Source organism: Mus musculus, chromosome 15 (genome assembly GCF_000001635.26).
Source record: "Mus musculus strain C57BL/6J chromosome 15, GRCm38.p6 C57BL/6J".
In the NCBI taxonomy this organism is placed as follows: domain Eukaryota; kingdom Metazoa; phylum Chordata; class Mammalia; order Rodentia; family Muridae; genus Mus; species Mus musculus.
The window spans coordinates 10500095-10518648 of NC_000081.6; the positions used below are offsets into that span (position 1 = coordinate 10500095).

Below are 18554 nucleotides of genomic sequence, written 5' to 3' on the forward strand. Positions count from 1 at the left end.
TCTCGAATTCTGGTTAGCAACAAGGTTGTCTTTATTGTTGTCTATCTTATGTAGAGTTTCCAGTCCCTGATAACACTCTCAAGATCTAGAAAGGAAGAAGAGGGATTTTCAGTTGTGTTGGTTCTACTCTCCAATGGCAGATGCCCCTGCCCCAACACCAACCACATCACTCACTGCCTTATCAGTGCTGAAATGCTGTGCTCATTCTGAGGCTAGGACAGCATCGCATGACCTGACATTACCCTATCTAACCATGTTGAATGAGTGTTTAAACAAATTCAAAATAGGACTAGAGTCTTGGATTTGGCCCAAAAGACCAAAGCTCTTCTTCCCTCGACTTAAATGACAAACTCTGGGTATCGTAACTACCTGGGTTGCATTTAACCTGCCGCTGAGGAAAACCTATCTAATTTATCCAATGTACTTCAGGATTTTCAAGTAATTTCCGATGGGCACAGAGATTCAAACGCCACGCTGTAAGAGGACCCACCTTGCCTGTTTCTTCCTATTAAGGCTTCTATGCTCCCATTCCTTATACTGGGAGAGCTGAACTGCTATTAGGATTGTAGGCCAAAATACTCATCCCCAAAGTTTCTATGAAGAGTGCTTTTCAGACACCGTGCCTTCAGTCTAAAACAGGGTGATTTCATAACCCTTGGAGGGATGGAGTAACTATATTCCACAGAAATCTGATACACAATTTACAAGGAACTTGGGGGTTTAAATACACAATTTCACTTAAGATTGTTTCGTGTTCTGACTGCTACCGGGCTACATAAGATACAGGAAGTTACCTATGGCTTTAGTTACCTTGTCAGTAACAAGAGATAACGTTAGCAGAGGAAACAGGCACAGATACAGTTCTGCTCAAGGGTCCCACTAAATCAGAGGTGGGCAAAAATCTGAGCTCCGTGACTGCTAGGAGAGTGAGTCAGCCAGCTGCCACACGGTGGCAGGATTCCCCTGTCCAAAACCCTATGTTGTCAGACACACAGATTTGCTAAGTATAGTCAGTCTCTTCTTTGTGTTTGAGTGTTCATTTCTAACTGTGTTTCCTTTTCTGTTTTCAGGGGTTCTAGATCCTGTTTGAAACATTAACCAACAAAATGTTTTCCCCATGAGATTAGTGTTAGCTTTCCCAAGAAGCCAGCCCCTGCCTCCATTTGCTTCGAGTATCGATGCTCTAACAAAAGATCATGAAATCACAATAATAAAAATGGCTGACAACCTAGTACATGGTTACTGTGGGTGAATGCTTTGTAAGCGCTCCATTTGTTTCTCACAGTGATCCTGACACAAGGATGGTACTCATCTTTATTTTATAGACAAGGGAAATGGGGTTAGATAGATCTAGAAAGTATTAGTGGTCCAGGGATCCCTGTTCCCAGAGCTACACTGAAACTATAACCCACTGTGTTGCCAACAGTGACCTCAACGCTTAAGTGTTCTACCTGTCACACCTCCCAAGTAGCTGAGACCATAGGCAGATGCCTCCATGGTTAGCATTTGAGCTGCTACTCTTAACTACGGTGAATCGTAAGGAACTATTAGGTCACAGGGACATGTTCAAGTCAACTTTCTATGATCAGGTAAATGGTTGATTGGTGACATAATTGTTATCCTAAGACTGCATCATGCCTTAAAGAAGAACCCAAATTCTTTACCAAACTATAGAAGGACTCTTGAACCCTCAGATCGAGCATGTCCTACACCCTTTGATTTGAACAACTGACTATTGCAAAAAGAATTTAGGTTCATAGAAACACAATAGCATTAAAAAATATTAATTTGCTCTACAGATGTAAGGAGCAGATGTAGTGAATTCCCAGTCCAGTTACAGCACCCACATCACCTTGTTGGCTGCTGCTTGTTTTTTTTCCTAAGCTGATTTCGACCACAGCTCTTTCCCACTCCAGGGAGGCTGTGTGCACCTCTCGGCAGTCACCATTCCCTATCGGAAATAGGAGCAAGAGCTGTGCAATTGCCAAGTACTTACCTTTCGTCCTGGGCATCGCCCTCCTTCACTCCATTCTGTCTCTGCATGCACTTTTCTTCTTTCCTGGAGCAGCTACTTTTTTCCATCTGGATAAACTTGCCCTTTGGAAAACAGCTCAATGGTTACCCCATGGAGGCTTTTCCGGGTCCTATAGCTACTCTCTCATTTCTATTCTCATCACACAGTGGGCTCTAACCTGGAATGCACACTCTGTATTTTACTGTTTCTTTGAGCTCCTCCTTGCATCGTGGGCTGCCCCCTTACCATGAATGACTGGGGTTTATTTACGATGGTTACCTCTGACATCCAGTGAATGTGTTTTATTTATGTTGCTTATCTGTGACATCTATTGCTGTACCAGTTATTTAGGAGGGTCTTATCAGATGTTGAAAGCATGAGTAAGACAAGTATACTCTTGATACAGGTCTCTCCAGAGGTAACTGCCCCGGGGCCCATTTCTACCTCTCTCAGCCTCCTAGCCCAGGAGTAGCTGCTCTGTTGTGTTTCTGTGACCAAGAGGCCTTGAGGAAGGACTCAATGCAGGTAGTAGACACAAGCTATGAAACAGGATGTAAAGGTGATGGTTTCTTTGGTTCTAATTATGTCATAGATTTTTTTTTCCTTTCTGGGTGGTGAACAAGTCCACTAAAAGACATTTGCTAAAGAGTAAAATCCAACGTGAAGCGCCACAGCTTCTGCTCTAACTCTATAGACGATTATTAAGATGTGTTGTTTTGGGGTTTGTTGTATAATGTTGTTTTGTTTCATTTTTTTTTCTTACAAGTTTTCTTTTTATAATAAAGGTTTTTGTTTGTTTGTGTGTTTGTTTGTTTGTTTGTTTGTTTGTTTTAAGATGCTTGGACCCTAACAGGTCAATGAATTTTGCGGTTTCTGGTTTGTTCTCTTTTTGTAAATATTATTTTCCCCCTGTGTTGGAATATGCAGCTTTAAAATCCATCCATCAAAAAAGCTCTGTCAATATAACTTCTCAGCTTGCAATTATCCCAGAGAGTTTGGCTGTGATGAAAATAAAGCAGATGCTCTCTGCTTTCCTACTTCCGACTAATAAGTCTGGCTTCATAGGTACAGCCAGTATCTATCAGTCTCCCATGGCCTAGCACACGCTGGTGTGAAGTACGTAAATACTCTCACTCTGCACTGTAGAGTACAGATACTGTTTGATTCCTCATTAAAGAAAGCTGAAATGTGGGGTAACTTGTACATGGAAAGTGTTGGAACAAGATTTAAACAACTTCACAACACTATGTTTAGTATGTGCTCTACATTATTGTAATTAGGATTCTCCTGTAACGGGGATGGGGCACTTTGCAAGGTAATGGTGACTTTCTGATTATGTAGCACATCTAGGCAGGTGTTGGCCCAAACATTAATCTCAAGAGGTTGTTCTACTAATGGAGTTCATGCTAATGTTAGCAAATGGCGATGTCCTATTTGTCAGTAAAATGGCTTCTTCATCGCCATTCTCTCCACATCTGGAATCTTTGTCAGTCTTTGTCATCATCTCCAATCATACACTCTCCAGGCCAGATGGCTTTCCAAGCCAGCTTACTCACATTAACTCATTGACTTACAACAACCCTATGAGCTGAGCATTCTATGTTTATCCCTAGTTCATGGAGGAGTTGTCCAAGACCATATGCTAACACATAAAAGAGCCAGGTTATACCACAGCCACTGGCTGAATCCCACTGCTACACTAAATTAGCTCTTAATACTGACACTTAAACGACATACTTTAAATTTATTTTCCATCATCACAAATAAGATGCATGTTATAAATTTTAAAATAAAATAACAGAGATATATAGCACAAAATCTCCACACACAAATGACCCAGAGATAATACTATTATCTTTAGTAATCACATATTTTTAAAAACCAATAGGGGTTTTTTTTCTTTCTCCTTCCAATATATCTGAGGTATTCTCTGTGACTCTCCAAAGCTACAACTCATGGTTTTGAATGACCATGTTGTAACATACAGCACTCTTTCTTCTGGTTGGCATTTGAGTTCGTCTACCATATTTTTTCTTATTAGAAACAAATTGTTAAGGAAGGTAAAGACAGACATGCACATAATTTGTGTACAGATCTCAAAGGATGGATTCTGAACCATTTTTCAGAGTCATGGGACACATACATTTAAATGTTTTACTAACCATTTTCCCTTCAAAATACCAACAAAAGGTAGTATAACAACCAATCATATCAACAAAATACGAAGAGGGCGGACTCTGCAACCTTTTTCACAAAAATGGACTTATAGTTACAGTCTTCATTATCACAAATTCTCGGCTAACACTTGGATTTGTTAATGCTGCATGAGACTGGAAATTGTCGGCTCACTGGTTGTTTACAGTTCCTTAATGTTTCATTGCAATAGGGTAATTACTGTTTTCTGGAAAGTTTCTCCTCCGCTGGCTTCTTTTCTGTTTTTTTCTAAGGTCTCTTTGAGTCTCCATCTAATAATACAATGATAATGGTTGTTGTTGTTGCTAATATTACTGTTGCTACTACTACTATTAACTACTACTACTAACTACTACTATTACTACTACTACTAACTACTACTACTATTAACAACTACTACTGTATTAACTACTACTATTACTATTACTACTACTACCTACTACAATTAACTACTGCCACTACTACTACTACTGCTGCTACTAACTACTGCTGGTACAACTAACCACCATTACCACCACCACCCCTACTACAATTCATGAAAGCTGTGTTTCTGACATATATTAAATGCTTAGATAGAGCATTCTTATTATTGTTTAGAGATAGAGTAAGCTGGGAATTCTCACTACATTTGTACCCCAGTACTCAGCTACTAAATCAGGCTATAATCTCTCCCAAATAAGCATGAATTATCTCCAAAACTCTTTCCAAGTCTCATTGTTTCATATACACACATTCTGTAGATTGTTTTATCCTTCTCATGGGCTTCGGAAGGAATATTTCTCCTGAGTCCTTGCTCCAAACAGCCAACAGCTTACTAGATATTGCCAAATGGGTGTACAGGGAGTACCTCAAACACAGCACAGGCAACGTGGAAATCATTATCTCCCTAAGTCTTATGTATCTCTCCTCCAGGATGGTCTCCTCTGCCAGCACTGCCCATTACATATTTATCTCGTTTTCAGGCCGGGGACTTCAAAGCCAACTTGAGTCTTGCCACTGACATACTTCACATCTAATTGGTTTCAACTCAGATGGCAGAATGTTTCTCAATATATCGTCAATACATTCCTTTCTTATAGCTTAGGTACTTAGGGGTCTCAGCATCCTTCTCTTAGGCTATTGGATCTGCCTGCCAGTGTGCTCCTTACTTCTCCCTACTTGTCTTTCACATCCATTGCTATTGAAGTTCATGTCTGAAAGCTGATAACTGTTATCATATCCTGTTCGAAGTTCTTCCATAGCTGCCTTCTGTATAAGTCTGAACACGTAGTATAGTTTATGAAAACCCCATGGTATGGCCCAAATATTTCACCTCAAGTTTATCCACAGCTTGCTATTATCTATGAACCTTAAAGTGTAACAACTCACGACAGCAGTTTCTTCACAACAGTGCTTACCGAGGAACACCCACTCTGGCTTCTTTTCTATCTGTGGTTTCAGTCATCTATCTATGTTTGAAGATACCCTACCCTTCCTGCATGCCGTTTACACTCACAGTTTTGGCTTCACAACGTATTCCCTATCGTTTTTTATTTATAATTCTATTAAAACATACTACAGAGTAGTTTCAAACTGGTTCTGTGTATATTTTCTCCAAAAGGAACGTCTCTTGGACACATTGAGTATTTCTTGTTCTTTAGGAGCTTGACCTACGAACGATTAACCTGAAGTGCATCTGTGACTCAGGTAGAAACTTAACAACTTCCAAGTTTATTTACAAATCAGAAGTTCTCTCTGTCTTTTCTAACCACTGAGATCTTAAGCGGTGCCCTTGCAACTGTTGTTTTGCTCTGGAATTAACTCCTGCCCCAAGCAGCCCGTTCTGCTCTGACTTCTTTGCAGAGCCTCCATAGGACACGACTTCAGGCTGCTGGCTATGGCAGTCCAGTGTGGATTTCACTGAGTTCCCGGAAGGAGGTGTCACAAAGCACACGAGAGCACACTGGGACACGAGCGGGGTCCCAGGACATCTGGGACTGATTGTTCCAGTGCGATGCTGAAGCCGAGAGAGCAACTCCTGCCCTGCTTTTGGCCATCTGGGCTTTGGCAACTGCCCCATGGCTTTGCTCAGCAGTTCTTGGGAAATGAGATACGGGCTTGTTTCACAGAAAGAAAAACGTTTATTGACGCAATATCTACTACAGCAGAGGACTTCAAAAGACTCTTCTTTTCCCCTTATATGGGCTCTAGCTAGGTCTATATCTCATTGTCTTAGCAGAAAGAGAGCAATTAGAGACTTACAGTAAAATCCCAGCAGCCTTGCCTCTTCCTGGACAAATTAATGCTAGAAACTCAGTTTTCAGTGTCTCCACATGTAAAATGGGTTCTGGAGTACAGCCTGCTGAAGAGGCCTCTCTATATGCGGATGGAAACCCTTCAAAGCCAGGTTCTTTACATAGTGAAAGAGTAGGAACCTGAAATCTCATCAGCTTAAGTTCAAGCATGTAAAGAAACAGACTGCCTGGCGTCTGCATTGGCTTCCACAAATGTCCCCTAGTTTCTCCTCGTTTCACGGCACTGGTCACCTTGAGGCTACTGAGAAAACATATTCACTCCATTTATCTTGCATTCTTCCTTTTGGAAAGTTAGAGATACATTTTATTAACTCTTGGAGTATACATGATGTTTTGGCCATCTTATCTCTTACCCCTTCTCCTCCTAATCCACCTCTCGTCTTACCCACCTGGCTAACTTTGCATTCTCCATTTTTTAAAGCATTAGAGTCCTGCTAATGGCTACGTAATTTTACATGTATGTCTTTAATTTGTACAGATCATGCATGCTGTCCTAATTCATATGTACAGCTGCTGTAGACAGAGGACACGGTTGCCCTGTAGTCATCCAACCATCCCTGCCCCTTACAGTCTTTCTGCTCCCTCTTCTACAATGGTTCCTAAGCCCTGGGAAAAAGGGAGCATGTGTGGATGTCTCCTTTAGCTGCGCGCCGAGCAGTCACTTACTCAAAAAGGACAAATGGTTTACTCAGGTTCATGTGTTGCCCAAGTGTAAAGTGGGAATATTCCTTACCTTATTCTTAATAGAAAACACTAATATGGCCATATATATGACTCGTTTAAACATTACAGTTCATTATGTCTACCTTTCAGAAAAAGAATCACTATCATTATTGACATGTTATTATGATGTTGACAATAAGTGAACATTTAAGATTTAAGGCTTTCCTGAACCCAACAACTATATATGTTCTCATTAATTAATGCAGAGATGAGAGGGAAGCGTGGTTATTATAGTGTTGCATAACTGCAGGCTAAGGACATTAAGTATGAAAGAGATCTGAGAGTTGGAGTCTTGAGTTGTGAATCTGATTTTAGCATAGAAGCTAGACTTCTGCCTTCAGAAGCCACACTCTAACATTAGACAGACCTGTGGTAGATTCCAGCTTTGCCTCTTCCTGGGCAAACTTGATGATCTTTTGAAAAAACAAAATACCCAAATATTCTAAGCTTCGGGTTTTTTGTTTTTTTTTGTTTTTTGGTGGTGGTGGTAGTTTTTTTGTTTGTTTGTTTGTTTTGTTTTGTTTTGTTTTTGTTTGTTTTTGAGACAGGGTTTCTCTGTGCATCCCTGGCGGTCCTGGAAATTCACTCTGTAAACCAGGCTGGCCTCAAACTCAGAAATCTGCCTGCCCCTGCCTCCCAAGTGCTGGGATTAAAGGTGTATGCCACCACTGCCTGGCTTAAGCTTCAGTTTTATCCTGAGAGAAAAACATACCTACCAACTGTGGTTTATGAGTCAAAAATAGCATCTGTTGGAGAAATGAAAGATCAATATTCTCGTTTGTCATATTCTTTCTGTTTTGATTTTTACTTTTATTCATGCACACTTGCAAGTGGGGAGCTTCCGTGAGGCTGGTCCTCTATATCCCTAGCCTGAATGTCATGGAAGGGGCTAAGAACCCAGTTCTCTGGATGATGGTGAGTAGGCAATAGCTTTCTTCAGCACCCATCTCACGTGTGGCTTGCTAAGCCTGGTGTGGGTAGAACGGGCTGCGACTGCTCCTGGAGCTCATCTCTGCCTAACCTGGTTGCGTCTGCTGAGAATGGGCTGATTAGGAATCACGTCTGGTGAATGAAATCAGAATCCTAACCTCACACAATAGTGAACCCTCTTTGTTAGAGAACTCTCTTTGAAAATCATACAGCCTCTAGGGTCATATTTACTCGGGGTTCAAATCTTGAAGACTGTGGATTACAGAGACTCTTCAGAAGCTCCGTCCTTGTTCTGTCAAATGAGAGCTCCATCTTGGGCAATTGTGGGAGTTTAAATGAAACCCTTTCTAAGCAGGGCCTAGCTCAGTTGGAGGTTTTAGTAAACACAGCAGGTCTCTGCCAACCATTTAAGATTTAAGATTTAAGATTTAAGGTCTTTGCCTTAAATCTAAGCATCAGCCAGGCGTGGTGGCGCACGCCTTTAATCCCAGCACTCGGGAGGCAGAGGCAGGCGAATTTCTGAGTTCGAGGCCAGCCTGGTCTACAGAGTGAATTTCCAGGACAGCCAGGGCTACACAGAGAAACCCTGTCTTGAAAAAAACAAAAACAAAAAAACAAACAAGCAAACAAAAATCTAAGCATCAAAAGCGAATCTGAACATACTAAATTGCCTCCAAACACCTGCCCTGTATTTAGAGACCTAGATATAGTCAATGAGAAAAGTAATTTTAAAGTATCCATTTATTTGACTTTATAAAAATCCATATTGATATAATATTGTGTCCATCACGCTATCAGCAAAGACCTTGTCTTTCTCGATTTGGCTAAAATGTTCAGCACTGAGAGAGATATGCTAAATGTTATTGTAGATGAAATAATATACTGCATATTACTAGGGCCAACTCCTATAATTCCTGTCCTAAACTATTGAATCTGACAAAATCCATAACTGAGGTAAGAGTTTTTGCCTTACTAGGTAAGTCACCAATACCTGGCTGAATCAGAGACAGGCATATTCATATACCCACAGTGATGAGATGGTTCATGTCCAGAGACGGAACTTACCTCTGCAATAGGGAAAGGAGGCTTTTAGTCTCTATGCTCTTAATGTGTTCACTTCCATAGACAAGACTCTGAATCATCAGACACTGCCGGTGAAGTGAGAAATATAACAGGTTAAAGGGACCCAGAGCAAACACATCAATTGCAAACCTAATTCAGAAGCAGACTAGGGAACCAGGGGTGTCACAGGTCTGTTGGTTCCTCCCCAAAGAGAAAATCAGTGTGCACTAAGGGTTCTAGTTATGTTCTGTATCCTCCATGCAATATATACAAAATCCAGTTTACTGTACCTGCTCTTATAGACAACAAAGTAACAAGACCCCAAATTTATGGAATCCCTCCTTAAGACATGGCTACAATATGGTTTCTGTTAGGATTTTTGAACTAAGTCAAAGTAAATAGACATGATCAAAGTCCATGTATGTCTCTCAAAGCTACCTTCTATTCTGATGCAGACTACTTTATTCTCAGGCAGGTTTCTTGAGATTTTATTACTGATAAGTGTTTCCATATAAAGTAGGATAGTAGAACCAGATTTAATATTTATCTCAAACAACCTACAGAAAGCATACAAAATGTATGAACTGATTTTCAAGACACTGGACATCAGGCAATAAAGAACTGTGAAGAGAGAAAGTAAGTGTGTTAAACTACACAATTCTCCCAGGCTACTGCTCTGAGTTTCTGGGTTACTACACAGAAGAGCCATAATTATGCTCACCAGAACCTCTCATAGTGCTGAAAGTTGAAGAAGACTCTTAGAGAATGGTAACAAAGGAGGCACCATCACAGGAAAACCATGAATTATCTGCAGTGAGTCCCCCTCAAATAGCAAAGGCTAGCCCATGCGTGAGAAGCAAGTGCAGAAAGCACAGAAGAGAACCATCAGGAGGAGGGCACTGGGCAGAGCAAATGGCACTTATTCGAGGCCAAGCTAGTGCCTGTCCTTACCACTGACTAAACAGTGGCTAGTCTCATGTAGGATCAGGCAAGGCAAGGATCGAGTTGTTAATGACTAGTTTAACCGGAATGAATTTCAAAAATACTTATAAGCATATGAATAAGATTCTATATCCAAAAAGATCTATAGTATCAGTGACTTTAATCCCAGTGCAGGAGGCAGAGGCAAGTAGATCTCTGATTTTAAGCCAGTCTAGTCTGGTCTACAGAGTGAGTTCCAAAATGTCCAGGGCTACACAGAGAAACCTTGTTTCAAAAAAACCAAAAGAAAAAGAAGTCTATGGTATCTGGCATTCAGTTGGCATAATGATAAAAAGCAACCAGTCACACGTCATCCAAGAAGTGAGGCATGGTGGCATGGACCTATAGAATATCAGCACCTGGGAGGCTGAAGCAAGAATGGTCATGATCCCTTAAGTCTAAGAACAATCTGAGCTATAGTCAGACCTGTCACAAAAAGTATGATAACGTACACTAAAACTATCATTGCTGCCATTGGAACGGCATTCTGTCTGTCTGTCTGTCTCCTTCTTTTCTCTTCATTCTTCCTCCCCCCCATGTGTATGTGTGTGTGTATGTGTGTGTGAGTGTGTGTTAAGGTTAAGAAGAGACATGAACAAGTATATAAAGACCCCCCCCCCACAAAAAAAATCTGGAGAAAAAGATGTCTGGCCTACAAATAAACTATAAATGACTAACAACTGGTTTGATATTAGATTTTTTTTTAAATCAATGAACTTGAGAACTTGATAACACAGAAATGAAACTATCTACCTAGAGACTAGCCATTGGTCATCTCAGTACAGACAGAAAAATAACTTTATACTATTCACCATCTACTTCTAATTAAAAATTCTCACCAAATCAGAAGGGAAACGAAACGTCTCTAACATAATACAGTCTCTGAGAACCGTTCAGCTGACATCACCTCAAATGATGAAAGTTGACCTCCATTTTTTCACAAGGTTTGGGATTAGACAGAGGTGTCTGTTTCCACCATGCCTAACTGATATGGCTTTTGTAGTATAACCAGTGCAATAAAATAAGAAAAAGAAATAGAAGCATTCTGGCTTAGAATAAAAGATATGGCATTTATTAGCATATGATATGACTATCTCTGTAGAAAATCTGGCAGAATCTACAAAATAGCACTGGAGATAACAAGTTTAGTAATTATATTAAGTTCATGGGACACAAGATTATACAAAACCCAAATCAATTATGTGTCCATATACCAGCAACAAGCAATCAGAAAGTGAAGTTCAGAAATAACATATTTTAAATATAATAAAAGATGCAAAACCAGATAAATAGGAGAAAATATTACCAGAATTATCCATTTGAAACTACAAAATATAACTATAATAAATTATAATTTGTGTTAACTTTGTGGTTCATGTTCATGAGGGAGATAACAAATACTATTAAACTGTCAAATCTGTCCAAACAAGCTGGGCAGTGATGGTGCACGCCTTTAATCCCAGCACTAGGGAGGCAGAGGTAGGCAGATTTCTGAGTTCGAGGCCAGCCTGGTCTACAAAGTGAGTTCCAGGACAGTCAGGCTATACAGAGAAACCTTGTTCAAAAAAACAAAAAACCAAAACAAACAAACAAAAATCTGTCCAAACAAATCTGTGCTTCTATGTAAGCTCACTCAAAACTCCAGCAAGTTTTAAACTATAAATTCACATAGTGACTGTAAAATCCCTCTGGAAATGTAAAAAGCTCAGAATATCATCCACATATTTGAAGAACTAAAATTTCCCAATTTAAAGCCTTGTTTTAAAGCTACACTATTCAACATGTATTAGCATATAGACAGATAAGTCAGCGAAACAGAAGAACCTGGACGTACATGCACACAGAGAGACAAGTCTATTAAATTTGCTAGCATGGAAAGTGGTGGATTTCCCTGTGATATTTTCATTTCCATGCAAGCTTATCATTTTACTCTGTTCTTTCATGCCCAAACCTATTTCCTATTCCTAATGACCCTTTCTCATCCCAGACAGTCCTTCACTACCTCTCATGTCATGGGGATTCTGTGACCTCTCCTGTGACTCCTTCCCGTTCCCTTTAGACTCTTCTCCTTATAGTTATTTTTCTACTTTTATGTCCTGCACACATGTGCATACACACATACACACATCCAGTTTCAACACATGAGAGAAAAATGTGAAAATGTCTTTCCTCAATAAAATCCCATTGTGTTTACATGTCATATTTCCTTTATAACGTTATATGTTGGGGCAGGAGGTGACTGCAGGCTTTTCTACGTGAACCCAAGTTCCTGACATAATGGCTCTGAGGCTTAAATAATTATGAATAAATTCCTAGGCAAAAAGCTTTGACTTATTCCCTTAGTAGCTTATAACTTAATTATCTCATTTATTTTATTCTAAGTCCTGCTGTGTGGTTGGCTAACTCTCCTCCGTATCATACTTCCATTTCCTTCTGGGTTCAGGGTGAAATCCCTTCCAGAGTCTGACTATTCCCGAAATCTCTCTCCCTTCTAGAACTTCCACCTCCTGTTTCATGCATTAGCTCATTGGCCAATCAGCTTTTTATTGACAGTTGATGCTTCTATATATTGTAGAAGATACTCTCTCTACAGGTGAGCATATAGGATGGTTCCATATTAAATACAGTCAGGAATGGCATGGTCTCTACTATTTCTTGCAGCCTGCTGTTTTGGGGGTTGGCTTGTTTCATTTTTCTAAGACTTTGAGGTATATTAAGTTATTTGCGATATCAATGAGTTTTGATATGAGCATTCAGAGCTATAAATTTTCTTTAGAGATTCTTAGCTGCATCTTATGGATCTAGTTTCCTTGTTTTGAAGGTAAGTAAGTATACGTTTTAAAACCAGGGTGATTTTATTTATTTTATGTATATGAGTACAACATTGCTCTCTTCAGACACACCAGAACAGGGCATCGGATCCCATTACAGATGGTTGTGAGCCTCCATATGTGGTTGCTGGGAATTGAACTCAGGACGTCTGGAAGAGCAGCCAATGCTCTTAACCACTGAGCCATCTCTCCAGCCCACCAGTGTGATTTTAAAATTGCCTCTGTAGTATAGAAAAAACAAACGACAGCAAACAAGAACAATCCCTAGACACAACTTTGAAACTCTGAAACAAGTGGTCGGGTGCAGTTCAGGATTTTTTTTTTTTTTTGGCGGGTGGGGGGGGGGAGGAGGTTGGGGGGGGGCGATGTTGAGACAGGGTTTCTCTGTGCAGCCCTGGCTGTCCTGAAACTCACTTTGTAGACCAGGCTGGCCTCGAACTCAGAAGTCCGCCTGCCTCTGCCTCCCAAGTGCTGGGATTAAAGACGTGCGCCACCACTGCCCAGCTGCAGTTCAGGAATATTACAGGACTTTGTTTCCTTCACTGACTGCGGCTCAGTTCTAGATCTGAGGAGCAGGGCTCAGTTTCTGTGTACTCAGACTCTTCATCTCCCCATCATGCTCACTGTGGCCCACTGACCTGTTGCTTCCCTGGAGCCCCCTTCTCATGTCACTCTTTGCCTTTCCCATCTCATCTTTTGGCCTCAAATCATCATCTTTTCAGTGAACACTTTTCTTTCTCTGCAGGTTCTGAGTTCGTGTTCTCCTTGAAGTCCTTCTGTTTCTTCTAAATAATTTGCTCTAAGTTTTCAAAATGAGGACCCCTTTCTCCCATTGTTTAACTGTTTTCTGTGTGTGTTAGCCCAAAATGAGGTTAAATAACTTTGTAGTCCTGATATTTGCTGAAGCATTATATGGACTGGTTCTGATTTTGCCTTTGTACACTTCAGTATTAATTGATCTTTAATATCTTTGATGCTAACTGTGAGCAAACATAGGTTTTATGTTCAGACAGTTGCTTAGCTCACTGGGTCTTTTTCTGCTTTGTTTTGAAACAGGGTCTCACTATGTTTCTAGGCTGTTCTGGAACTATGAACCTCAAACTCATGGATATATCTGCCTGCCTCTGCTACCCAAGTGCAGGGACCAAAGGAGTGTGCCACCTTGCCTGGCTTAGCTCTCTGAGTATTTTTTTTTTTCAAGACAGGGTTTCTCTGTATAGCCCTGGCTGTCCTGGAACTCACTTTGTAGACCAGGCTGGCCTTGAACTCAGAAATCCTCCTGCCTCTGCCTCCCAAGTGCTGGGATTAAAGGCATGTACCACCACTGCCCGGCAGCTCACTGAGTCTTTAGCCTTTTGTTCTGTTGGTATGCTAACTAGTAATATATCTTAGAAAGGAAGGGGAAAAACCCATACTTTGATGGCTCTTCTTTGTCACCCTAGAATTAACTAAAACCTAGGCAGCTGCATACCCCCTTCCTTTCTTAAATAAAATCATTTGACGTGGTAAGCCCACCTTTAATCTAGGTCTTTGAGGTGGAAATCATCCGTTTGCCTTTGCTCTCAATGGCAACTCCACTTCTTCCCTAGCTAGCTTTAGAGCCTGCTCCTTCAGGATTCTAGCATAAACCAAAACCAAATGAGACATACAGCCTTGTGGACTGAGCAACTGCTGGATTCTTGGACTTTACAGTCATAGCCAGTATGCTGTAATTAGCTGGGGGGTGTAAGCCATTCTAATAAATCCTTGTGTGTGTGTGTGTGTGTGTGAGAGAGAGAGAGAGAGAGAGAGAGAGAGAGCATGCGCGCACGTGTCCACATTTATTCTCTCAGTCCTGTTCCTCTAGAGAACCCTGACTAATACACATACATACATGCACACACCCAGCACTTTCCACATTCTGCTTATATAATCCCATGAAGGAACTGTGATGAAGTCAAGCAGAGCTTGCCTTTCTTGGCTCACCTTGCTCAGTAGCTCAATTGCTTCTCCGAGTTCTCCCTTGGCAAAACAGATGCTGCCCATGTTATAAAAGGTTTCAGCTACCTTTTTGCCGCAGTCCCCAAAGTTGCCAGAATTCAGGGTAGACTTTAGAAGTCTGTAAGCCTCCTAGGGGATAAACATGGAAAATAAAAATCAAGCCAATGGTTATGGACAGTGCGACAGTGTGCTCTCACCACACAATGACGCAGTCAGTCAGAAGCAGTCAGTCAACAGTGACTCGCCAAAGTACTCCATTGTACTATGAATGAATGTTCCCAGTGGATAACTAATGACAGTTAACTCATGCATAGAGGATCATTTAATCATCACACTGTTCTGTGGGATAGGAATTGTCACTGTACTTACTTTACAGACAATTGAGGACGTCTGGATAACAGCTAAGCTCTTTCTCAAGATCGCGTTGCCCACAGAGTAGGGAGTCCACATCATAAGTCCATAGCCCTGATTTTTTTCTTTCTCCCTCTTTTCTTTTCTTTTCTTTTCTTTTCTTTTCTTTTCTTTTCTTTTCTTTTCTTTTCTTTCCTTTCCTTTCCTTTCCTTTCCTTTCCTTTCCTTTCCTTTCCTTTCCTTTTCTTTCCTTTCCTTTCCTTTCCTTTCCTTTTCTCCTTTTTTTTTTACAGATTCATTTTTTAAAGAATTATTTATTTATTTTATGTATATGAGTACACTGTAGCTATCTTCAGACACACACTAGAAGAGGGTATCACATCAGATTACAGATTGTTGTGAGCCACCATGTGGTTTTTGTGAATCGAACTTGGGACCTCTGGAAGAGCAGTCAGTGCTCTTAACTGCTGAGTCATCTCTCCAGCTCCTTTCTTCCACATTTCAAACTTTCAGAAAAGCCAGAGACTAGCAGACTCAACACTCAAAGCTTTCACCTAGATTCACATGCGATTACTATTTCTCCACATTTATTTTATTGTTCTATTCAGTTACATATATATATATATGTATATATATATATATATATATATATATATAGAGAGAGAGAGAGAGAGAGAGAACATATGCATTTTTATTGAAAGTAAGATATAAGCATACGGAAACTATACTGCTAAATACCGAAACCCATGTCTTCTCAGAGCAAGGCTATAGTGATGCTATTGTCACTCTCGATACATGGATACAATACCATTAACCTAATATGCACATTTTCCAGTTGTTTCAACAATACTATTTACAGTCTTGAAAGCATCATATTTTGCATTTTTGGCTTTGTATTTCTTTCTTCTTCATAACAGTTCCTCCCCTATCCCCTTTCTGTTTGATAGCATTGGCCTATTTTAAAGTCCAGGCCACTCATCTTTCTGATACAATGCTCCCCCTGATCTACTTACTCCAAGGCAAAAACCGATCAGCACAAATCACCATTAACCATTCACCGTACCAAATACCTTCATTTGCCTTCCAATATATCGTCTTTTATAAAGATATATAATTTATTTTTCATGTTAGCTTATGAAGCAGCAGGTTTCCATATGAGATTTGTATACTTCTTTTACTTAGATTAATTCTACACATACACTGGACGCGAACACACCTGCTGTCCATTCAGCTGTCCCTTACTCCCCAGAATTCTCCCATGCAGAGAGTTCTGCTGTCTTCCCTACCCCTTCCTTCCTACGCCCAGCCCCTGCAGCCATGCTCCCGCCCAGCCCCTGCAGCCACGCTTTCGCCCAGCCCCTGCAGCCATGCTCCCTTTCCCGGTTCCTCTAGGTTAATCACATTTACTCCGCCTGGATACCTGGATACACGATCTTTTTTTCCTTTTGAAGCTGGGTCTCATAATGTTTCATTATGTGTCTCTGACCGGCCTGAAACTTGCTATGTAGGCCAGGATAGCTTCAGAGAGCTCTGCTTGCCTCTACCTCTCAGGTGCTGGGATGAAAGGCTTTGCCGCCAAGCTCAGCCCAAATACGCACAGGAACAGAAGATAGGCTCCTCATATGAAAAGGAACACTTGGTGTTTGTCCTGAGCCTGGGCTACTTCCTACTATAGCAGCTCTCAGCCTTCCTAATGCTTCCATCTTTTAATACAGTTCTTCGTGTTGTGGTGACCTCCCCCCCCCCCCCCCGCGCCCCACCCATAAAGTTATCTCATTGCTACTTCATGACTGTAATTTTGCTACTGTTGGGATAGTAACGTAAGTATCTGTGCTTTCCGGTGGTTCTAGGCAACCCCTGTGAAACTGCCATTCAGCCCCAAGTTACGACCCCCAGGTTGAGGACCCCTGCCCCTGTTCCATCTCTTCCTGAAACATCTTTCTTTACGAGCTAAATCTCCCTGCACTTAAGTACCAGAAGCCCTTGATCCAGTCCTCGCTTGATGGGCAGCCAGGCTGATTGCTTCCTTGCTATGGTGAAAAATCAAACAAAACCAATAAACGTGGGTGCACAAGCGTCTCTGTGGCAGGACACAGAGCCTCTCCGTGTTTGCCCAGAAGTGGAGTAGCCGAGTTACACAACAGTTTCAGTGTTACTTTTGTGAGAGGCCTCTTCACTAATTTCCACCCACAGTAGACAATGGCTCCTCTTCAACGCATCACTTTCAGCATTTGCTGCCCTTTGTCGTCCTGGTGTCAGCCATTCTTACTCAGGTGAGTTGGTGTTTTGAGACAGGGTTTCTCTGTGTAGCCTTCCTTGTCCCAGACGTAACTCACTCTGTAGACCAGGCTAGCCTCAAACTCAGAGATCCTCCTGCCTCTGCCTTCCAAGTGCTGGGATTAAAGACATCTGCCACCACTGCCTGGTGCCTTATTTTTTTATTTTTATTTTTTTAATTTTTTATGTTTATTCGGGTTTGGGTTTGGTCCTGGAGACTGAACACGGAGGCTGGTACAAGCTATCTATGAGAGTGTTCCTGATCTATAGCCTTACCAGACCACAGCCCTGAAATTGTTTGTTATAGGCAAGAACCTCTGGACAAGAGGCAGAGACAGTGATAGAGACCCAGAAACACAGAAAATAAACACCATGGTGTATTGTTTCCCACTACCTTGTGTGTCTTTAAAATGTTGAAGATCTTGCTGACACCCAGTTTTCTGTCTCTGTGGTCCTATTTCCTGCCCCATCCCCCATGAGATGGCTTTAATTTGCATTTCTCCGATGGATACAGATGTTAGACATTTTAAAAAACATTTATTAGGCATCTGGATTGCTTCTTTTGAGAACTGTCTTTTTCAGGCCATTGTGTGGTTTTCTTTCCCCCTCCTTTTTGGTGTCTAATGTTTGCCTTTCTTTACGTTTTCTAAACATCAACCCCTCACCTGAAATAACTGTGACGCTTTGCTGTGTGGCCACTGTGCTGCTAGCTTTTTTCTCTATGAGGAAGCTTTTAAATCTCATAGAATTTGCTCTGTGGATCCTTGGGGCACTTTTCTGTGCTAGAGAGGCGCTATACCTATGTCTTCAAGTATTTTGTTTGTTTGTTGTTTTGTTTTTCATTAGCAGTCTCTGCATTTCTGGTTCTCAATTATGGCCTTTGATTGCGTTTGCACCATACACAACTCACATAGGTTT

The 18554-nt window shown here is 41.1% G+C and overlaps 1 protein-coding gene across 5 annotated transcripts in view; it reads right to left on the bottom strand.

Moving 5' to 3' along the window:
• The window catches only part of Ttc23l (tetratricopeptide repeat domain 23-like), a 61553-nt gene that overhangs the window by 2872 nt on the left and 40127 nt on the right, over positions 1-18554 (bottom strand). For 2 of the 5 annotated variants that reach the window (NM_001374772.1, NM_001378877.1), the window contains 4 exons: positions 14994-15137; positions 9220-9302; positions 1997-2097; positions 8-85 (listed from right to left, as the gene is read on the bottom strand). In NM_001374772.1, the coding sequence (NP_001361701.1) occupies positions 2022-2097; positions 9220-9302; positions 14994-15137 (303 nt within the window). In that variant the 3' untranslated portion in view covers positions 8-85; positions 1997-2021. Of the gene's footprint in view, positions 1-7; positions 86-1996; positions 2098-3852; positions 4480-9219; positions 9303-14993; positions 15138-18554 lie in introns of those variants that run through there. The other 3 variants (XM_030248814.1, NM_029430.1, XM_017316786.2) reach the window with 3 other exon arrangements.